The 24,533-nt window shown below is 36.3% G+C and overlaps 1 protein-coding gene and 1 non-coding gene across 6 annotated transcripts in view; one reads left to right on the forward strand and one right to left on the reverse strand.

Moving 5' to 3' along the window:
• The window catches only part of TMCC1 (transmembrane and coiled-coil domain family 1), a 251,510-nt gene that overhangs the window by 178,416 nt on the left and 48,561 nt on the right, over window positions 1–24,533 (reverse strand). For 4 of the 5 annotated variants that reach the window (XM_042911283.1, XM_042911293.1, XM_042911268.1 and 1 more), the window contains 2 exons: window positions 11,643–11,698; window positions 7,312–7,577 (listed from right to left, as the gene is read on the reverse strand). In XM_042911283.1, the coding sequence (XP_042767217.1) occupies window positions 7,312–7,536 (225 nt within the window). In that variant the 5' untranslated portion in view covers window positions 7,537–7,577; window positions 11,643–11,698. Of the gene's footprint in view, window positions 1–7,311; window positions 8,009–11,642; window positions 11,699–24,533 lie in introns of those variants that run through there. The other variant, XM_042911263.1, reaches the window with a different exon arrangement.
• LOC122214640 lies at window positions 18,913–19,016 on the forward strand. The gene has a single exon (XR_006200020.1). It is a non-coding gene; the product is annotated as a U6 spliceosomal RNA (small nuclear RNA).

Consider the following 24,533-nt stretch of genomic DNA (forward strand, 5'->3'; position numbering starts at 1 on the left):
TGCTGCTTCATGCAGAAAAAAATAGGGCTGTTTTAGAACTAATGAGAAAACTATATAATGTGTTTAAATATATTGCCTGTTACATAATAAGCACACAATGAATGTAGCTATCATTATCACTACTCCCAAATATTTCTTGATTAATAAATATTTCAGGGGTGCCCGGGTGACTTAGTTGAGTGTTTAACTCTTGATTTCGGCTCAGGTCACAATCTCACAGTTGTGGGATTGAGTCCTGTGCTGGGGCACATGGAGCCTGCTTAAGATTCTGTCTCTCTCTCTCTCTCTCTCTCTCTCTCTCTCTCCCTCTGCACCTCTCTCCCACACTCATATGTATGCGCTCTCTCTCTCAAATTAAAATTTAAAAAATAAAAATATTTCATATATTCTACATAAAGGAAATTTAAATATTTTGATTTCTCTATCTCCAACTCAATATAAAAAAGTTACCATAAATTATGGTATTACAACAAAATATGTTGTAATATTACTCAATCAGTAAAAATCTAAAAAAGAATATTTATGGATATCTAAAAATGCTCAAGGCAGAATTTTAATAAAAAAGGATACAAAATTGTCCATTTAGTAAGATTCTAGTTTTATTTTTAAATGTTAATCTTAAAAGAACTAAATTTAAATGTTCTATGTATTTTGCATATTTAAGTAAGTAGTATATAGAGAAAACATGCCAAAATATTCGCAATACTTATTTTTGTTTTTTCCTTCTTTTACTCTGTATGTTCAATGTTTTCTACATTAAGCATGCTTCTTTCAAATTCAAAACATTTAACTTTATAACTTTCAAATCACAAAGCACTTACAGAAAAAAACTGCTTTTGTGAATTTGAAGATGACCCTTTAAATGATGTAACTGCAGGACACTGGATATGTCAACAAAATTTTTATGTGGGAAAAAGACAGACACTGGTAAATCCAAAAAGGAAGGGAACAAGAACCTTTGTGTTCAACATGTCATGATTGTTCCAACCAGGTCTCATTTCCATCATTAGGTCAAAGCCATGCTTTGTACATATTAGGCACAAATAAATACCTGCCAAATCTGAATTTAAAAAAGGAATCTAGCTTAAAGGCCAAGAACCTACTTTTAAAACTAGACTTGTTAAGTGGCAGATGGCTAAGGCAGAAGCAGCTGGCTTTCAAAACACAATGGCTACATTGGAAAATCAACTCAACATTTGTCTTAGGGTTATGTTTGTACATGCATACATGTACATGCAAGTCTGTAATAATGCTGTTAACTTAAATGGGACACAGATATCAATGTACTCAAACAATTACCACCAGTATTAAAACATTTCATCCTCAACACAAAAATAGAGGCACCCATATTTGGAATTTGAAACAATCTCTCATACTAAGATACAATAGAATAGAAGCTCTCCAAACTAATTTCCACTTAATTAACCAACTTGCCATATCATTCTCAAACTTCATTTTCTCTGAAAGACATGCAGATTTTATCCTCACAGGATAATCAGTGTTCATGGCTGGTACACTATGGTACACTCCCATATACACTTAAGCTCCTACATCAGTTTGTTAAGTTATATTCATTTATAACTAAATAATTTAATTAAATACTACATAAACCAATCAGATGAGTATAAAAGGGTCTTTTATTTCTATGAAAACACAAGTGCTTTGGAAAGACTCAAGAAAAGCACATTGCTTTTTTAAAAACGAATTTAAGGGGCGCCTGGGTGGCTCAGTCGGTTGGGCGGCCGACTTCGGCTCAGGTCATGATCTCACGGTCCGTGAGTTCGAGCCCCGCGTCGGGCTCTGTGCTGACAGCTCAGAGCCTGGAGCCTGTTTCGGATTCTGTGTCTCCCTCTCTCTGACCCTCCCCCGTTCATGCTCTGTCTCCCTCTGTCTCAAAAATAAATAAACGTTAAAAAAAAAAAAAAACGAATTTAAAGTGGGCAAAGCCTTTCAAGAGCCCCCGTTCATGCTCTGTCTCCCTCTGTCTCAAAAATAAATAAACGTTAAAAAAAAAAAAAAAAAAGAATTTAAAGTGGGCAAAGCCTTTCAAGAGATTAAAATCTAAGAGGCTGTCCCACACTGCTTCACAAGTGTCACCAGGTTATCACTCCACTTTATAAAAACTTAAAAACTAGAAATTATAATCCATGCAATGAGTGAAAGGTACAAAAGTCCAATCAGTAGGTTTATATTCTAAAATTTTAAGGCCTTGGTTTTAAGTAAAATATTCAAAATACATACATACCATTTTTTGATCATAAAAACTTCAACTGACTTTTGATTAAGTGACAGACTATTATATTGGCTAATATAATATAAACCCAATTATATTGGCTAAGAAGGTAAGTAGAGTACTTTAGTTTCCAGCAATTTGTTGTTCACAAAGAGAATGTAGCCTACACTTCTAAGAAGCAAATAAAAATCTAGTCAAATTTTATAAATCACAACTAATGTTACTGCATTCTGATTTTACACATGAATAACATGAGCTTTATCTCCCAGACTGGTGATTATAAATAAAATTATTAAAACTATAAGAAGTCCATTCTTCAGCAAGTGTTAACTAAGCAAATAGCAAACTGTCTGAATGACTATTCTGCTAATTCTGAAGAATTGTCAGATCACTTAAATGTCTAGAAATAATTAACATCAATTTTTAGAAATAATCTTCTTTTTAAAATCACCAGCCAATCTTTACCAACTGCATAAAAAATAAATATTACCAATCTTTTCATGCCATTAGAGAAACAGAAATTAAAAACCCCAATGCAATACCACTCACAAACTAGAATGGCTAAATTTAAAAATGATGACAACACCAAATATTGATGAGGATGTGAAGAAACTAAAATTTTCATACACTGCTGACAGAAATGCAAAATGGCACAGTCACTTTGTAAGTTAAACATGCATCGTGATAAATATATACATGGTCTTCATTTCAGGTTCCTAGCACAGAGCTCCTGAAACCCTTGGATTTCTGGAGTGTGTGCTAATTGGATGACTAGTAGCCCCAGGATAGCTTTAGGATAGATGCAAAGTGCCAGAAAGACCAAGGCTCAATTAGAGGAGTGGAACTTTCATCCCCACCTCTCAACCTCCTGGAAAGGGAGAGGTTTTGGAAATGAGGTAATCACCAATGGCCAGTGATTTAACCAACTGTACATGCATAATGAAGCTGCCACAAAACTCCCTAAATGACACGGTTCAGAGAGCTTCCACGTTGGTGGACACTATGTGTTGGGAGGGTGGTGTACCTAGAGAGACACGAAAGCTGTGCATCACCAAACCTCCCCATCTACCTTGCCCTAGGCAGCTGTTGTACTTTGGTGGTCCTGAACTGTATCCTTTATAATAAACCAATAAATGTAAGTAAAGTGCCTTTCTGGGTTCTGTGAGCCATTCTAGTAAATAACCAAACCTGAACAGGGAGTTGTAGAATAAATTGTTGGTTGGTCAGAAGCACAGGTGGGAACCTGACACTTCCAACTGACATCTCAAGTGGAACCAAGTTCTTTAACAGTGAGATCTACATTAACTCTAACGAGTTACTGTCAGAATTTAATTGAATTGTAGGACACCCAGTTGGTGTCAGAACTGGTTGTCAGCGTGGGGAAAAAAAAAACATACATTGGGTGTCCAAAGTGTTTTTGAGTTAAAACAGGGCAGACACATTTACCATATGAATCAGAGAAATGAAAACATTAAGTCCTACATACAAAAGTTTATAGCAGTTTTATTAATAGCGAGAAAATGGACATAATCCAAATGTCCATCAACCAGGGAACAAATAAACAAATAGATACATATCAGAATACTACTCAGCAAGGAAAAGGAATGATGCAACAACTAATTCTCCAAAGCAGTATGCTAAATGAAAGAAGCCAAACACAAAAGACTACATACTGTATAATACCACTTATAATAAATTCTAGAAAAGGCAAAACAATAGTAATAGAAAGTAGATCAGTGGTAGCCAAGGATTAGAGAAAATAGGACAGACTACAGCAAAGGGGCATAAGAAATCACTGCGGGGTGATGGAAATGTTCCACATCATGACTACTGTTTTATGACCACACCTTTTTAAAACTAATCAACTGTATATTTAAAATTGGTGGGTTTTCATGGACACCTCACTGGCTCAGTCAGAAGAGTGTGCAACTCTTCATCTCAGGGTCGTGAGTTCGAGCCCCACATTGGGTATAGAGATTACTTAAATAAGTAAAAACAAAACAAAACAAAACTTAAAAAAAAATAATTGGTGGGTTTTCATAAAAATCCTAGAAGGTAGTAATTTCTCTGACATCAGTGGGAGTAACATTTTTTTAGGTATGTCTCCTGAGGCAAGGGAAACAAAAGCAAAAATAAACTATTGGGACACTTCATCAAAACAAAAAACTTCTGCATAGCAAAGGAAACAATCAACAAAAAACTAAAAGACAATCTACTGAATGGGAAATGACATATCCAGTAAAGGGTTAGTATCCAAAATATCTGTAAAGAACTTATATAACTCAATACCAAAAATACAAATAATCCAATTAACAATGTAAAGACATGAACAGACATTTCTCTAAAGAAGACATAGAGATGGCCAATAGACACATGGAAAGATGCTCAACATCATTCATCATCAGGGAAATGCAAATCAAAGCTACAATGAGATATCACCTCACACCTGTCAGAATGTCTAAAATCAAAAACACTAAAGAATTGGTGAGAATGTGGAGAAAAAAGAACTCTTGTTTACTGTTGGTAGAAATACAAATTGGTGCAGCCACTGTGGAAAACAGTAGAGGTTCCTCAAGAAATTAATAATAGAACCACAACGGCATCCAGTAATTGCACTACTGGGTATTTACCCAAAGAATACAAAAAACACTAATTTGATACATATATGCACCTGTATGTTTACTCCAGCATTATTTACAATAGCCATATTATGAAAGCAATCCAAGTAACCAATGACAGATGAATGGACAAAGAAAATATGGTACATATACACAATGGAATACTATTCAGTCATTAAAAAGAATGAAATCTTGCCATTTGCAACAACATGGATTGATCTAGAGAATACAATGCTAAGTGAAATAAGTCAGAGAAAGACAAATATTGTATCATTTTATTCACATGTGGAATTTAAGAAACAAGATGAATGATTAAAGGAAAAAAAAGAGGACAAACCAAAAGAACACTCGTAACCATAGACAACAAACAGATGGTTACCAGAGGGGAGGTGGGTCGGGGGGTTGAATGAAACAGATGAAGGGGATTAAGAGTACATTTATCTTGATGAGTAGTATTAATATATGGAATTGTTGAAATGACTATATTGTACACCTGAAACTAACACTATACTGTTAACTACACAGGGATTAAAATAAAATAATGAAGTAAAATCGGTGGATTTTTCTGTAAATACATGTATTAAAGAAACAATTATTAAAAATGTTCCCCCTTGGCTCTCTATGAAGTTTTCTAAAGCAATATAAACACACACAATATGCTTTACTTACAATTTTTTTTTTTTTTTGAGAGTGGGGGGAGGGTGCACATGAAAGGGCAGAGGGGCATGGCGGGGTAGAGAGAGAGAGATCCACACCCAGTGCAGGTCTCAATCTTGACCCTGAGCTAAGATCATGACCTGAGCCAAAATCAAGAGTCAGATGCTTAAGTGACTGAGCCACCCAGGCGCCCCTAATTTTCAACATGAAAGTCTATAATCACAGAATCACAAGTAAAAAAAAAAAATTTCTTAGTGTTCTCTGGTACAGATTAAGACAAATTATATAGTTGCACTGTTAGTTATTGTCAACTAGATTGTATAATCAATGACCAAATGTCCTTTTTATTTCAAAGATAACTATTATGGGGGCGCCTGGGTGGCTAAGTAGGTTAAGTGTCTGACTTGGGCTAAGGCCATGATCTCATGGTTCAGTTCATGAATTCGAGCCCCGCTTCAGATTCTATGTCTCCCTCTCTCTCTGACCCTCCCCGCTCACACTCTCTCTCAAAAATAAACATCAAAAAAAAAAAAAAAAAGGTAACTATTATGCACATAAATTTATATTATTTTCCTCATTTATACCTTTAATTTTAATGATGTGAATCATTATTCTGATGATTGCTATTCTGGTGAATATGTTATTCAGACAGGCTTAACTTCTTAAAATGATCTACTGTCTATTACTCATTTGTTTCTAATGTCACATTTAGATGGAGAGGTTTAAAGGTTCTAGATTCAATATTTATATTTCCAGGCTAAATATTCAGTAAAATAAATTTGCCTATGCCAGAAGCAGACACAGTATAAAAGTGAGACTGATTAATCATTAAAACTTAAGGAATACATAAAAATAAATCCAAAACACAGCAAGATGCTGACTTATAGGGCAGACCTGGCCCACAAATATGTTCAGTTTGGCTTCTATACTAACAGGTTAAAAATCAGGAAATGACTAAACTCATTTTCAAATTTCTCAAATCAGAAGACCTGGCAAGACTGGGCTCACAGTCCTAAATCACAACTATCAGCTAAAGCTAAGAAGACATTGCCCCTTTAGACAGGACTTGTACTCTCCACTTTGTCCTAGCCCCATAACATGACTTCACTCATTGTTACTACCTGCCTGGCTACATGTACCTAAGTTTTCAAACCTTACCAGAACTATTTCTACTATGTGCCTTAACTAAGTTATTTTCATAAAACTAAGTTATACAAAAAGAGCTCCCCCTAAATTTGTTAAGCCTAGTTCTCCCATCCAGGCAAACCTAAAAAACCTGTTTATTAAGAGTAAATTATAAGAATGCATGCACTTTATGACAGAATGCAAAATGTATACTGAATGCTGATGATGTGGCACAGTATATGAAAATTATAACCAATTTAGTATATTCCCATGCTAAGCAGACAAACCCAGATTCTAGAACTTTCTTGCCTTCATTAATGTAAGAAAGTCAATTCATGTGCAAAACCAAAACAAGAATCATCTTTGCTCCTCTACCATAAAACTGAGCCCTTAACACACAAAAGGCACATGAAAGATACTGAAGGTTTTAGCAAAAGGGTAAAATAAACAGAACATAGCAATATGTTAGGAAGCAAATAGGAATAGAATTATAGGGATCCATTCATTAGCTAGAATGAGTATTACTCATCCCATGTATTTAATGGGGAAAAAAAAAACTATTTTTTACCACAACTTTGAGGTCCTTACTATCTCTTTTTAGCTACCAAAAAGAAGTTTGGAGAGTCTTAGATATAAAGGACAGTAAGTTAACAGAAAAAGGAAATCTGGCAGACTTACCCGCTCTATAGTTGCCTCATCCCCTGGCAGACATGCAGCAGCAGCAGCACAAGCTATTTCCATCATAGCAGAGCTGGTTGGAGCATCAGTTGTAGATGAAGACCTGGGTCGGCCCGACTGCATAACAGTTGCCATCTCCTGGCCAGATTTCCTGTTGATTTGGGGGCTTCCCTTTGGGGCCTCTGGCTTGCCCCGCCTACTATGTAAGCTTGTCCCTCTCTTCATCTTGGGTGGCACTCGAATCTGCTGCAGGACACGATTCAGAGCTGTGGGGTGGGTGGGGACACCATCAATCTCAGCACATGCGTTCTGGCTTTCCAGATCCATTTCAGGTTCTGGATCTGCCTGAATTTGTTGCACATCGTGTGGAGACACTGATGACCTCCTGCGCTGGTGCTGGAAGAGATGCTTCAAGCCTTGGCCAATCACATTAATGTTCTCCAAAGCATTGTGGGTCATTTTAGACAGCTTCTGTTCTGATTCTGTCTGCTTTCTGGCCTCGGCATCTTGGGATTTGCCTCCAGGATCAGGGTCCTCATATAACTGTTCACTGCCCGAAGGCTCCATCAGTAGATTTAATATGCTTATTTGCAAACTCAAAAAATTTTAAACACACCAAGACTGTCAAATTAGGTAGGCATTTGCTTCAACAGTAACTACACATGCAGCTGTGAGACGGAGGCTTCATGCCTATCTAATGCTTAAAAAAAAAAAAAAAGAAGAAGAAAAGCAAAGAAAGAAAGAAAAGAGCATCTTATTATAAGTCCATGCAGAATTTTCAGTGTTAAAGAAAAAAACATGCCACTAGCCAAACAAACAGGCAATATCATTAAGCAATCTTTAATCAGAAGATTAAAAGACAGTTTTCTAGATAATGGGTAATGATTATTTTCTGGAATAGGAAAAAAGCTAAAAGTAAGTACACAGCAAATGAAAATAGCAATGTTAAAAAAAAAAAAATCCCAACAGGTTTCAACATATGAAGAACTGAATACCAGGAGTCATCTTGGGATGGAAACCATAATAATAGTTCACAGAACAGCCATTACTTGGGAAATCAAGAAGGAACAGACCATTCATACGTACAGTCTAGATAAGGCAATTTAATTCCTTTCAGTCACAACCACAGTTAATTGTCCATATGCTGAAACTCAGCAAAGTAAATTCAAAGAATAATAGTGAGAAGTGGACATCCCAATCTAACTGTGGATTTTAATGGAAAAGAGAAATTTCTTGTTACCAATCATATTCATCAGTCACTGGTAAACAGGGGTGTTTATTGAGAAGAAAATGGAAACAAAAATCTTGCAAGTTGAATTCTCCGCTGAACACAAAGGACCATCTGGCACCATATGAGCAAACGATCCAGGCAGAATCTGTCTCTACAGAAACTAGAGCTTTGCCCTGTACCAACTATCAAGAAGAGAGCTTCAGAGTCACTCCAGAGGTGGGGAACAAGAAACAAGACAGTTTACATTTCAAATGGACAAGTGTTGAACAGCTGGGAGTTGGTCCCCACCCCCACCCTACCCTACGAAAAAGAGATTCAAAGAAATCCTTTTCTTTGAATAGTGTCATCTCTGACAGAAGCTTCTCACATATCCACACAAATTAAAAGCAACGAAGTAACACAGTAACTGGGTAGACGGAAGAGTAGAGAAAAAGAAAGGTTAAAATGCAATCACACACCAATATTAAATGCAGGAAATTAAAAGGAAGCTGAAACTAAGAGATGTAAAGTCAGCAAAACTGCCATGGTTATGGAAATCACATGCAAAAAAAAGGAAAGGAGATGGTAGGGATGAGATTTTTCTTAATGGAAAGAAACAGTACTTTTGTATTGAGGTTCTGCAAATATATAAGTTTGTATTAATGCACAGAACCTGAGGACAAAATAGGATATAGGATGTTCTTTATTTCCCTATTTTCCCTCAATTTTTTGTTCAACGAGCTTTAAAACTCCCTACACTACCAAGTACTTTGAACAGCCTAAGTCACTACTAGTAAGGCCCTATGGGGGTCATGTTCTGGGGATATGGAGACTCCTTGCCACCAAGTAGCAATCTAGAAGGCATAAACTAGCTGGAATGTAAGAGTTAACTGTGAACTAAAGGATACTAGAGTTCAGAGGGGTAGGAATGTAAACCCTCTAGTTTTCTTCTTGGTAACTACTCTCAGAAGGAAGACCTTCTTACCGTGTATATGGCACTGTCATTGTGGCTCTGCTGTCCATATTCTTTCATACTTATTTACTCATCTCCTGACCTCTTCATGACTCAGAGGCATAAACATCACAACAGACTTAAAGACATTTATCTCTCACCAGTACCTTCCCACTTTCTAAATACCACAAAATTCTTTGCTCCTAAATTAGGCAAATGAGTAGCAGTCATGAGAACAGGAAATTTCACTGCTTTTTGCTTAAACTCTTTGTGGTCATGCTGAAATCCTGCCATACCACCGGGGCCTCTTGCCCTTTTCCTGATTGCACATTGCTTTTGTTTTTCCTCTTCCCATTGAGGGAGCTCAGAATGAAACCCTTAATCCTTATTAGTTAATGACTGTCTTGGCCTTTACTGGAGTTTTCTGGGGCTCCTTGAGGGCAAAAATATTGCCAATATTGCCAGTAGTACATATATTTAATTATACTCACCTTCACTCATGAGTTTGTGGAGCACACTAATAGTTATTGAATTATTTCCACCCTACAAAGCATTGAGCCCTCAGAGAAGAAGGGCTATGTAACCAAGATACTCCAGTAACTAATCTGGGCAATTGAGACCCTGAGGAGATGGGAAGATGTGAAAGCAGCAGACTAATAAGGTAGTAATTTACCTTTCTCCTTATTTGTATTCCATTAGCTAAATAATACAACTGATTTTTTTGTTGTATCTGGAAGCAAAAGATAGAAGTTTCTCCCATGAGAGTAAAAGATACCACGATTAAAGGAATGGTGTCAAAGTTAGCTGGAAAACCAAATAAATAACGTACTTTACTTGTCCTATATATAAAGACGTTACCTGTAAACCTGTTTCTTTGGGCAGTGTTATAAGCTAATCAAATGGCCATCTGATAATTTTAAAAAAAAGGGGGGGGGGGAACATAATACATTTTTAACATAACTTCATTTGAGATTTCACTAGCATCTGTACATCATCTTTATTTTCAAACAACTGGAAATGATGACTGATTACAAATAAAAAAATAACAGCATTCCTAAGAAAACCTAGAAACAGAGTGTCAATTTCCAAGCCAAAGCTTGCACAGGCTATCTATACAGCTGCAAAGGTTATATACAACAGTAATAAATTCTGGGATTTCTAAAGGCAAGACATACCTGAATCATACTAAGCAGAGGCCTATTTAGCATGGAACCGTAAAAAACCAAAATTAAGCTTTAAACATCAAGTTCTAATGTAAGAATTTTTAAAAACAACCTGTTGCACTGACTCTAAAATGTACTAGTATTTATACTTGTATCTATTATCTGCATTACTGCTGTGATAACAATACAAACAAAAAATATGGTCAAAATTTTGAAGCTTGTTAAAATTTTCTGTAGGTCAACAGAAAATCTTTAAGGCTACCTTTTGATATACACCAAATATGATGGAAGGTCAAATACTGTGTCCAAAATACCAAAGACAGTGATGGTATACTGCTGACAGTAAGAATGCAAGCACTAAACAAATTCAATAATGTCAAAATTTTGTAGGACTCCCTTATTTTCTCCTTTAAGACAGCAAATTCAAATAAATAACCCTGCTCAGTTTATAAAACTCTCCAAACAATATATTGAGATGCCTGGTTTAACACAAGTTCAATCATAAAGTATCATAAGATAGAAATGTTGGCTTCACTTTTATTCACTCAGCTTCTCTGAAAAGTAAAGTTTTTATAAGTAAACCAGAAGAAGTAAAGAAAGAGAAAAGGGAGTAGAAGGATGTAAGGAAAAAGAGGGGAAAGAATACAAAGTAAGGAAAAGAGAAGGAAAAGGTAGCTATCTACAGACAAGGTATTTCAGAGAACTTTGTTAAATTCTCCGAAATTTTAACAATTTTTCTAGAAAAGACATAATACACCATTACTTCACATTCAAGAAACAATCTACTCTGAATTAAAATCAGAAATAAGTTTAAAAGTTATGTTTTAAAACTCTGGCAAATGTTTAGGAGGGTGCTCTGGAAAACCATTCAAATTATATATAAATTATCTTTATTTCTTTTTTTCTTTACTTTTTTTTTTCTTTTCTGATAGATATGGTGACCAAAGCTTTTTGGCTTGGCTATTAACCAAGTTATTTCACTAACCATAAAGAGTTGTATACTTGCCTTTATCACTCTTCTTCAAGCACTTCTAAGGTGTACAGGAATCCTTTCAGGAAAAGCTGAAAGTGAACATTAAGAATTACAAAGTGAAAAACTTAGATGGGTAGCTTATCTATTACATAGACACAGAAAAAAACTGAGTTTATATGTTTATGTTAATATTTATCTTTCACTGGTAGGAGTAGGGTAATTTTTTCTAATATTTTTCAGTGTCTTCTAATTTTTCACAAATGTTACGAAGAAAAATTATAATCAACAAAGAAGATATTTTTGAAAAAAGTGCTAACTTGTTAGTACTTAAGGAAGTGCACATGTAATAAATAGCAATGAATATTTTTACACTCTCATACTGAATTAGGAATGGCTATTAATTTTAAACTTAAAATGAAATGCAAAGCAAGCACATAAAGACAATTTTATAAGCAAATATTTTTTCAAGTAGTTCGCAATTCTAGATCTGTAATATTGCATTCAAAGCTAACTCTTAAAAACTGTATCTACCATGTACAATTGAGAATCAAGATGCACGAAAATTGAAATTTTTGTGGAAAACGACCTTCTGACAGCCATTACCAGAGAAACTATTTAATTAAACAAGTATTGGGGGAGCATTTGTTTTATGCTCAGCATTATACAGACCAAGTGAAAGCATATTACCCTGCCCTTGAGGAACTCACAATCTGGGACGGAAAGTCAGATTCCTTTCGTACTTAAAACGAAAGGAAACTAGCACAAAACCATATTATTAAGCTAAAATGTGTGAAGAAAACTGCAATTAATATTAGAAGATCAGTTAAGAACAGATTTGTTCAGGAAAGCTTCATGAAACTTTTAACTGAGCTTTGAAGGATGAGAAAATGGATGAATAAGCAGGAAGATATGGACCAAGATTTCCATCTAGAAGAGCAGTAAACACAATATGTTTGGGGGCCAGTAAAGATGCTAGATGACTCTACTGGTCTATATACATTCCTAAGGCAACTGAAGAATGGGGTGGCTGGTGGGTAGATGTGAGAGAGGACTTCCTATCACAGTCTTTTGTACCTTTTGAATTCTGTGCCTTACGACTATTTTTACATATTGAAAAATAAACATATTTTTAAAAAGGAAGGAATCACATGTTTTAATCTCTGGGTAAACATTTAAAAAGTAGTAAAATAATACATAATTACTATGATAATAGAAAGGAAATACAAATTAAAATGCCCAAATGAATGCAAAAAGGAGGGTAGATCACAGAACAAGTAGAACTTAATATAAAAGCAAAACATAAGGTGTCAAATAGAAGCTCAAATATTCCAGTAACTACACTAATATAATCAGACCAAAAGACAAAAATTATTGCACTAATAAAGAACAAAACTCAACTATTACGGTGTTCACAAAAATCACTCCTAAAATAAAAAGAAAACAGTTAAAAATAGGGGTGCCTGGGTGGCTCAGTCGGTTGAGCATCAGACTTCGGCTCAGGTCATAATTTGTGACTTGTGACATAATTTGAACTCGTGAGTTCAAGCCCTGCACTGGGCTCTGTGCTAACAGCTCAGAGGCTGGAGCCTGTTTTGGATTCTGTGCTTCCCCCTCTCTCTGCCCCTCCACCGCTCCCACTCCGTCTCTGTCTCTCTCAAAAATAAACAAACATTAAAAAAAAGGCAGGGAGGCACCTGGTTGGCTCAGTTGGTTAAGCACCTGACTCTTGGTTTCAGCTCAAGTCACAATCTCACAGTTTCATGAGTTTGAGTCCCACTTCGGTCTTGGGATTCTTTCTCCCTCCCTCCCTCCCTCCCTCCCTCTCTCTCTCTCTCTCTCTCTCTCTCTGCCCCTCCCCTGCTCACACTGTCTTGGTCTCTCTCAAAAATAAATAAACTTAAAAAAAAAAAAAAACAGTTAAAAAGTATAGAAAGGTCATACAGACATAAACTAAAAGAAAGCCTCTCTAGCCATATTAATAGTACTCAAAGTAGACTTTAATGCAAAAAGCATTTATAGGTGTATAATTCATAGAATTCAAGGATAACTCATGAGTAAGATATAACAATTTAAGATTCATACGCACGTAATAACATAGCCTTCAAATATATAAAGTGAAAGCTGGAAAAATTACAAATAGTGAAAAATATCCATAATCATAATGGGGAAACTTTTAACAACTCTGAGTAGCTGACCAATGACTCAGAAAGAGATTAGAAAAGGATAAAAATACAGATTTGAATAGCATGATTAACCAGACCTACACTACCCAATAACTGAAGAATAAATACTCTATCAAGCACAGAGATCTTTTACCAAAATTGATCATATGCTGAGCCCTAAGGTAAGTCTCACAAGTTACTCTGTGACCACAGTGTGGATTCCTAATGTTCAGAGAGTGAAAAGAATCACACTCTTCCTACCCGAACCCCATTTTCTCTTGATCTAACCTCTAGCAATACAGCAGAGATGGGAAGTTGGGCCACACGGGTGAAGGTGGGAAGGAAATACAGGCTTCCAGTTATGGAATAAGTCATGGAAATAAAAGGCACAGCATAAGGATACAGTCAATGTAACAAAGTAATATCGATGTAAAGACACAGATGGTAGTTATACTTGAGGTGAATGAACATAGCATAATGCATAAGCTTGTCATATCACTAAGCTGTATACCTGAAACTAATGTAACACTGTTATGTCAACTATACTCAAAAAAACATACATACATAAATTTTTAAAATACAGCAGGGATAGAGCAACACAGAGGCTGGACAAATACCCAAAACCCGGAAAAAGGGAAAGCTTTCTCTCCAACTAAAGGAAATATAGTCCCAAGAGCATGGGAGAATTCCACTGCAGTTAGGAGGATTTAAAATATAATTTTGACAAACTGCTTAAGACTGAATGTGGGCTAACATGAGGCTGGAAAGCCCCTGGGGGCTGCAATCGTAAGAGTTCTCACCCTGATGTACGCTTTTTTCCAGGAACTTCAAAAGAATCTCTAATGCAGGGGCGTGGATCTGACAATATGCAGAAAAAGCTCCTCATCCTTGCCCTCACCCATACCTATGGAGCTTGAAGAGTAGAATAGCCAATGCCAATCAGCCAAGATCTATTTCCCCCATCTCCCTATGGAACAAAAGGCTTAATCTGCAAAGAAAAATTCATCAAATACCCAGAGGACACTGGTAGAATCCCACTAGAGCTGAAGGAAAGAAAAAGAGACTGAGGATACTGACACACAATTTTCACTCTCTGTAAAGTAACAATAACCTTAATGCAGGGTGAGAGAGGTTTGAAAAACCTTAACTTTAAAAACCTTACGTTTTAGGGGTAACTGGGTGGCTCAATCGGTTAAGCAAATGACTTTGGCTCAGGTCATGATCTCCCGGTTGGTGACTTAAAGCCCAAGCCAGGATCTGTGCTGATAGCTCAGAGCCTGGAGACTGCTTCAGATTCTGTGTCTCCCTCTCTCTCGCCCTCCCCCACTCACACTCTCTCTCTCAAAAATAAACATGAAAAAAAATTTTTAATAAAAAAATAAGTAAAATCCTTAGGTTTTAAAAATTAATCTAGACACTGCAGGTGGGTAAAAAGAAAGAAGAGGAGAAACTCTACCCAAGGAAGTGGAATGTAAAGTTTTGTAATGTAAAGCATTTTGTAATGTAAAGCATCTACAAAACCCAGATTCTAACATCTGCCTAAATCTGAGGCTTAACAGACCATCAAGAATTCCTCTTATCCTCCATTACCACACTAACAAGCTCCAAATAAAAATAACAGTGGAATATAGCTGCAAGAGACAGACTCTGAGAAACAGTATAGAGGGAAAATCCAAAGCTAAGCATGGAGATAAGGGACGCTAGGAGACAAAGGACACTAGAAAAACTTGAAGTCTCTGGGTTCCCATGGCAAGAACAAATATCAACTCTGGTAACCATGGCAATAATAAACTTCAAATATAGCCCAACCCCTAACAAATTAACACAAATTCCACCTTAAATGAGAGCAGAAAAAGGGATGCCTGGGTGGCTTAGGTGAGCATCTGGACTCTTGATTTTGGCTCAGGCCATGATGCCAGGGTCTAGCAGAAATTTGCAGTCTTCTTCAAGCATATAAAATATTTACTTCAGTATCTCCTATCCTATACAGTATGTTCAGCTTTCAACAAAAAAATTATGAAGTATGCCAAAAACACAGCTTGAAGAAACAAAGCAATCATCAGAACTAGATTCAGATATGACAGATTTTGGACCTAGAAGGGAATTTATAAATTCAGAGACATGGAAATTATAAGAAAGGATCAAGTGGAAATTCTAGAAATAAAAACAGTAACAAAGAACAAAAGTTTATTAGTAGACTTGAAACAGCCGAAAAAAGAATCAGTGAACTTGAAGATAAGCTAACAGAAATTACCCAAATTGAAAAGTAAAGAAGAAAAAACAGTAGGAAAATAAAACAGTAGAGAACATCTGAGAACTGTGGGAAAATCAAACAATGTAACATACACATACTTAGAATGGCAGGAGACAGAAAGAATGGAGAAGAAATATTAGAATGCCCAAGAACTAAGCAAAATTAGTGACAAGGCACCAAACTACAGACTTAAGAAGCTCCAAAAACAAATAAGATAAATATATCCTCCCCCACCAAAATACACATGCCTGGGCCTATCATATTTAAATTGCTGAAAGGCAAAGAGAAAATCTTGAAGATAGCAAGAGAGGGGAAAACATATTGCATACAGAGGAACAAAAATAAGGATTATAATAAACTTTGTCAGAAACGTTGCCAAGTAAGAAGACAATGGAGTGACAACTTAAAAATGTTGAAAGAAAAAAACTGCCCAGCCAGTACTCTATATCAAGTAAAAATATTCTTCATAAGGAGAAATAAAGACTCTCTCAGACAAACAAAAACAAAGAATTCATTGCCAGCAGACCCACCATACAAGAAATATTAAAGGAAATTCTTCAGGCAGAATGGATACAGGTGAAAAGCTTGGATCTACACAAAAAATGAATAAACGAAAGTACAATAAAGTCTTTCCTCTTTCAGATTTTTAAAAAAAAAAATTTTAACGTTTATTCATTTTTGAGAGATGGAGAGAGACAGAGCATGAGTGGTGGAGGGGCGGAGAGAGAGGGAGACACAGAATCCGAAACAGGCTCCAGGCTCTGAGCTGTCAGCAAAGAGCCTGATGTGAGGCTTGAACCCACGGACCACGAGATCATGATCTGAGCTGAAGTCGTACGCTTAACTGACTGAGCCACCCTGGCACCCCTCTCTTTCAGATTTTTAATTACTCTAAAATACAATTGTTTGGAGCAGTGAACAACGTACTGGTTATTTATAGCATATGTAATAAAATATATTAAACAGTGACAGTGAAAGGAAGAGTTAGGAACATAAAATATTAAGATACATGCACTACATGTGAAGTGGTATAATTTGAAGGTATACAAAAATTATTTTATTTATTATTTTTTTTTAACGTTTATTTATTTTTGAGACAGAGAGAGACAGAGCATGAACAGGGGAGGAGCAGAGAGAGAGAGGGAGACACAGAATCAGAAGCAGGCTCCAGGCTCCGAGCTGTCAGCACAGAGCCCGACGCGGGGCTCGAACTCACGGACCGTGAGATCGTGACCTGAGCCAAAGTCGGCCACTTAACCGACTGAGCCACCCAGGCGCCCCCTAAAATTATTTTAAAACATATACTGTAAATCCAAAGACAACAACTAAAAACCATTTTAGGTGAGTATAAATAAGTCAACAGGGAGGATATAATACTAATAAAAAGCTCAATTCACACTACAGAAGGCAAAGGAAAAAAGAAATGCAACAAATATAAACAGCTAGCAAGATGGTAAGTTTTAATCTAACTAATTAATAATTACTAAATAGTTATTAATAATAACTAATTAATAATTAAATGATTACTTTAATAATATGGTCTAAAAAAACACCAGTTAAAAGACAAATTGTCAGACTGGATGAAAAAGCATGATCAAGCTAAAAGCAATCTACAAAAAGTCCACTAAATATAAAGATTAAGGAGCGCCTGGGTGGCCAGTCGGTTAAGCTTCCAGCTTTGGATTAGGTCCTGATCTCATGGTTCATGAGTTCGAGCCCCATGTCAGGCTCTGTGCTAACAGCTCAGAACCTGGAGCCTGCTTCAGATTCTGTGTCTCCTTCTCTCTCTGCCCTCCCCCACTCACACTCTGTCTCTCTGTCTCTCTCAAAAATAAATAGACATTAAAAAAAACCTTTTTTTTAATATATAAAGATTTAGATAGGAAAAGGTAAAACAATAGAAAAAGATACCATACACTCACCAAAAGAAAGTACAGCCAAATCAATTTCAAAGCAGACTTCAGAATCAGAAAGACTGTCTAGGATAAGAGGGCCACTACATAATGATAAATGGGTCAATTCTCCAAGAAGAATGTAACAATCATAAATACATATGCACTCTAAAATAAGAGCTTTAGGGGCGCCTTGGTGACTCAGTCAGTTGAGCATCCATCCGACTCTTGATTTCAGCTCAGGTCATGGTCCTGGGGTGGTGGGATTGAGCGCCAAATTGAATTCCATGCTAAGCATGGAGCCTGTTTGCATTGGTCTCTCCCCCCCCCCCCCCCCCCCCGCCTTCTGCCCATTTCCCTCACTTGTGCTCTCTCTCTGGAATTAAAAAAAAAAAAAAAAAACTATTAAAATAAGAACTTTAAAATACATGAGACAAAAACTGATGGATCTAACAAGAGAAACAGACAAATCTACAATTATAGTTAAAGAGTTTTGGGGTGCCTGATGGCTCAGTCAGGTGAACGTCTGACTCCTGATTTTGTCTCAGAGTCATGAGGTCATAAAGTCAAGCCCTGCATCGGGCTCCACACTAAGCTTAAAGCCTACTTGGGATTCTTTCTCTCTCTCTTCTCCTCTCCCCTAACTCTCTCTCTAAAATAAAATAACATAAAATAACATAAAATAACATAAAATAACATAAAATAACATAAAATAACATAACATAACATAACACAAAATAAAATAAAATAAAAAATAAAAAATAAATAAATAAATAAATAAATAAATAAAAAGACTTTCAACTCAGTAACTGTTAAAACAAGTAGGCAGAAAATCAGGAAGGAGACCTCGATAGTACTACCACCTAATTTACATGACATTTGCAAACACTTTACCCAATAACTGGTAAATACACATTCTTTTCAAGTGCACTTGGAACACTCACAAAGACATATTATATTCTGGGCCATAAAATAAACCTCAACACTATTTTTTTGTGCTCGCTTCGGAAGCACATATACTAAAATTGGAACGATACAGAGATTATCATGGCCCATGTGCGAGGGTGACGCGCAAATTCGTGAAGCATTCAGTATTTTTACAAAACAGAAGAGACTCATAAATATGGAGAACAAACTGAGGGTTACTGGAGGGGTTGCGGGAGGGGGGATGGGCTAAATGGGTAAGGGGTACTAAGGAATCTACTCCAGAAGTCATGGTTGCACTATATGCTAACTAATTTGGATGTAAATTTTAAAAAATAAAAAATAAAATTTAAAAAAATAAATAAAATATTGTTTTTTATGATGTAAAGTACATTCTCAGATCACAATGAAATTACATTAAAATCAATTAGCAAAAGATCTGGGAAAGTTGCCCCAAATACTTGGATATTAAACAATATACTCCTAAATAACCCATGGGTAAAAGAGGAAGCCTAGAAAAAAACAGAAATATTTTCAAATAAGTGAAAATGGAACATCAAAACTTGTGGGATGTTAAAACAGTGCCCAGAGAAAAATTTATAGTTTTAAATGCATATACAGTAAAACCTTGGATTGCGAGTAACTTGCTCTGTGAGTGTTCTGCAAGACGAGCAAACATTTCTAATAAATTTTAACTTAATGAGTGATGTCTTGTAATACAACTAGTATGTGACACCGAACATCACATGATTACGTCATCACAACTGAGCCAATGGTTCTTCTCTCTCCCGCTGTCTCTCTCTGCAGGATTGTGGATGATTGTCTCCCATGCTCAGATGCTCCGTCTCAGGCCGCAGCGTTCGGCAGAAATCAGGGTTTTTCAGAAGGTTGGAAGGTACCCACGACTGGCACTAGTGTATTTTTTCGTCACTTCAAAGCACCTATAGACAGTCCTTTGCTTTTCCATACAAGAGTAAGCTTAGGAATGCTTTGCTTCATTCTAGGTCAGGCTGCCTGCAGACATAGACCCTTTCCTCTGCTGCCTTGTTGCCAGTTACATTAAATACAGTATCTGACAGCAGTTTATTAATACTGTACTGTAGTCAACATCTTTGTGAGTGTATACAATGGCCCCCATGCAGAAAAAGATTCCACTGGGCCAAAAGACAGCAGTGATTCCATTAGTGATAGTGAACCCTCCTCCTCTCACACCAGTCAGGAAGGTTTTCAAGGTAAGTGCAGGCTCATTTATTTTTCTTTATATTTTGTATTTTCTTTACTATTTTATATTATATTACAGTATTGTAATCATTTTTATATGAATATTTTTGGGTTGTAGAATGAATCATCTGAGTTTCCATTATTTCTTATGGGGAAATTCACTTTGATACACAAGAGCTCTGGATTACAAGCATGTCTCCGTGATGAATTATGTTCACAAACCAAGGTTTTACTGTATTAAAAAAAAGACCTAAAATCAATAATTTAAGCTTCTACTTTAAGAAACTTAGAAGATCAAATTAAATCTAAATCAAAGTGAAAGTGAAAGAAAAAAATAATAAAAATTAAGGCAGAAATCAATGAAACTGAGAACAGAAACACAATGGAGAAAAATAAATGAAAGCAAAAGCTGGTTCTTTGAAAAGATCAATAAAATTAATGAACTAGTTGTAGCCAGGCTAACCAAGAAATGGGAAAGACACAAATTACCACTAACTGGAATAAAAGAGAGGGGACATTAACACTGACACAACAGATATTAAAAGGGTAATAAATACAACAAACCCCTCTATGCCCATAATTTTGACAGCTTAGATGAAATGAACCAATTCCTTCAAAGGTGACACAAACTACAAAACCTATACAAGGAGAAATAGATAACCTGGATAACTCTGTATAAAGTGAATTTGTAGTAGTAACCCCTCAAAAAAAGGGAAACTCCAGACCCAGATGGTTTTACTGATTAATTCTACCAACTATTTCAGGAAGAAATAATGATTCTGCAAAATCTCATAGAAGAGGGAACATTTCATTTCATGAGGCCAACATTACTCTAATACTAAAATAAAACAAAGACATTACCAAAAAAAAAAAAAAATTACAGATCAATACTCTTAAGTGAACGTATATATATGAAAACCAAAAAAAATATTAGCCCAGGGATGCAAAGCTGACTCAACACTAAAAAAAGCAATCAATGTTAATTCACAGTATCAGACTAAATAAGAAAGCCGTATGATCATAACAGATACAGAAAAGGCATTCAAGTAAATTCAACATTTATGACAAATACTCTCAAAAAAATTAAGAGAAGGGAAATCCCTTAGCCTTATACAGACTATCTATGAAAAATCTACAAAAATTTAGAAAAATAACATAGGTGGAAATAACATTGCCATGAATTTTAGGAGTGAATGAAGATACAGGAATATACATGCAGAATGTGGACTACTTGTCATTTAGCATCCACACAGAGCTTATATTAGGCATGAATATATATACAGAAAATGTTTGAAACCTACAAATCCTATAATGCAGATGGAGGAATAAATTCACTAGGTTTTGGGTTTATTTTTTAAACTTCATTTTCAGGAACGTACAGATCAAATCCAGGGTTTGCATTGGTAGTTTTTACCTTGTCTTTCTGCCTCTCCCCTCTTCTCTTACCATTCCTGAAAGGTATCCACAAGAACATCCTTGGTTCATTCTGCCTTAGTTCTTTTTTTTTTTTTTTTTTTTTAATTTTTTTTTCAACGTTTTTTATTTATTTTTGGGACAGAGAGAGACAGAGCATGAACGGGGGAGGGCCAGAGAGAGAGGGAGACACAGAATCGGAAACAGGCTCCAGGCTCCGAGCCATCAGCCCAGAGCCTGACGCGGGGCTCGAACTCACGGACCGCGAGATCGTGACCTGGCTGAAGTCGGACGCTTAACCGACTGCGCCACCCAGGCGCCCCTTTTCTGCCTTAGTTCTAATACAACTTGTGAACTTATAACCACCTGCATCTTTTGATCTGCATCCCAAAATCTGGTCTAAGAAGGAAACTGATGAAGAAGTGAATCCTCTACTTTAGCATTCTGACTTAACTCATGAACTAATAAAAATGAAAGCTCTTAACCGTCAAAATACTCCCTTCTTTGATGACACCTATGATCTGAAAATTAGACCCCTTTTTATTCTGAAGACATAGCCTGGTCCCCGCAGAAAAGAAAAATGGAGAGAGGGGAGGATATATATGAGGCTAGTTATTCAGCATACGTAAAGGATAGCTGTTTTAGGGGCGCCTGGGTGGCTCAGTCAGTTGAGCGTCCGACTTCGGCCCAGGTCATGATCTCGCGGTCTGTGAGTTCGAACCCCGCATCGGGCTCTGTGCTGACAGCTCAGAGCCTGGAGCCTGTTTCAGATTCTGTGTCTCCCTCTCTCTCTGCCCCTCCCCTGTTCATGTTCTGTCTCTCTCTGTCTCAAAAATAAATAAACGTTAAAAAAAAAAGGATAGCTGTTTTAAAAACAAGCCTAGATTATGGATCACAGTGCATTAAGAATGCTCTAGAACTCCTATATGGGTCAGGTCTTAAATCCCATTTTGTGTTGTGTGTGGGTTAAAGATGTACAAATAAGCAAGTACGAAACATAGAAAAACCATATTAATAGAAGAAAAAAGGGAGAGAGAATATCTTGATGAAAAAGTATAGATAATCTATAATTAATCTGTCTACAGATATTCCCACCAACTCCCAAAAAGATTACTCTTTACTCCCATGGGTAATTACAATCTCAAGAAGAAGGGGAGGAAAGGAAAGATATCTGGGTTTTCTAAGAAGCCTATAATCCTCAAATACTTTTTGAAATAAAGATGCACAAGTAAATACTATAAAGTATAAACCAGGTATCTATTATCAAAAGTGAATAGTTAATAACCAATACAGGGAATGAGGCAAATCCTTGCAAATGAAGCTGAAAGAGGGAGCATTTAATCACCTAGTTAAGCAGTTTTGACAAGGGTTCTCAGAAGAGGCCAGAGAAATGTCCCCGAAGAGTCTAAGAATGTACAATGGCAAGAGTCCTGAAATAGCAGGGAAAATATCTTGAAAAACCTTCAAAAGAAAAACATCATGTGACCTGTGAGGAAAGGTGGGGGCGGGAAGGTCGGTGTCTCCCAAATACTTCAGTGTAAGGGCAGGCAAAAGGGGGGCAAAAGTTTTCTCATGTATGTTCTTTTCAAACTAAGAATAAAATTCTTTAAGTTTCCTCCTATGGCAATTCTCTCTCTCTCCAAACATATCCAAAAGAAACTTAAATGTCATATACTTCAAGCTATTTTTCATTTTTCATCACATACAACAACTAATGCTTTGAATGATGTCAGCTACATCATACTTGGTTTTACAAGGGACTTCCTTCTGAGACCCAAGCATAGAAAGGACTATCAAAATAAAATTCCTGACTTTGAACAGCAGAGGAATAAGTAACAGAATAAATGAACCAACTGAAGACAATTCCTATTAAGATCACTGAAAATCAAGAAAGAGCCAAAATAGATTCTACAAACCTTCTGGTATAATACATTTATACATTAAATCTTGAAAAAGTTTATCTTTTTTAAAAAATCCTAATTTCGGGGCACCTGGGTGGCTCAGTCAGTTGAGCGTCCGACTTCAGCTCAGGTCACGATCTCACAGTTCGTGAGTTCGAGCCCCGCGTCAGGCTCTGGGCTGATGGCTCAGAGCCTGGAGTCTGCTTCGGATTCTGTCTCCCTCTCTCTCTGCCCCTCCCCCTTTCATGCTCTGTCTCTCTCTGTCTCAAAAATAAATAAACATAAAAAAAAATTTTTTTTAAATCCTAATTTCAAATTTCTTACATCAAGTATTCACAATTTGTCATTTGAAAGAAACAGGAAAAAACACGATAATCATATAACATGTTACATTTCAATACACCCTGAGTATGTCAAATTTTGTTCACCTGCCCCAAAGCTAATCCTAAATCTCTCCAGAATAAATAAATGAACACAAAGTTTAGAAATAAAATCTAATCATGTTTTTCAGATTTTAAAAACGTCTCCAATTTATGCTCTTTCTCCTTCACTGTAGGTCATTTGAGATGGTTTCAATGGTAACACATACCTTATGCATTGCTACACTGAAAATTTATTCAACCGTTCTATTCTTGAAGTCATTATTTCTTCCCATGCTTCTATTTTGTAAGGGGCAACATTTTTCAGCCACCTCCTAAGGGAATTCGTGATTCAGCAACATCTTCTCCCAATCCAGTCATTCACACTCAAAACAAAATTTTCTGTTGACCTCCACATTTCATACAGCACTACTGACCAAATGAATAGGTAAGAAACTCAAGAGTTAATAAAGAAATGAGAAAGACACATTAAGTTCAATAGACATTTATCACTTTGAATAATGCCTTCTCCTCAGTCATAAATAGAGTTTTATCAAACTTGCTTGTGTATACTCTGTAAATATGGCCAAAGAAAGAGGACCTTACTAAAAGCATGGTGACTACAAAGAACAGGTAGGTACAGTGACTTCTTAAGCTGTTTAGTCAATGAATGAACATACAAACATGAAAATGTAAAATACTGAGAAACAGGGTCACATTAAAGCAAGAAGCAGGGTCAATGAAAGAATGTCTGGTGATTCAGGGATTCCTTTCACAGACTGTATTTTATCTCAGCTT

The sequence above is a fragment of the Panthera leo genome, chromosome A2, assembly GCF_018350215.1.
Source record: "Panthera leo isolate Ple1 chromosome A2, P.leo_Ple1_pat1.1, whole genome shotgun sequence".
Classification (NCBI taxonomy): Eukaryota; Metazoa; Chordata; class Mammalia; order Carnivora; family Felidae; genus Panthera; species Panthera leo.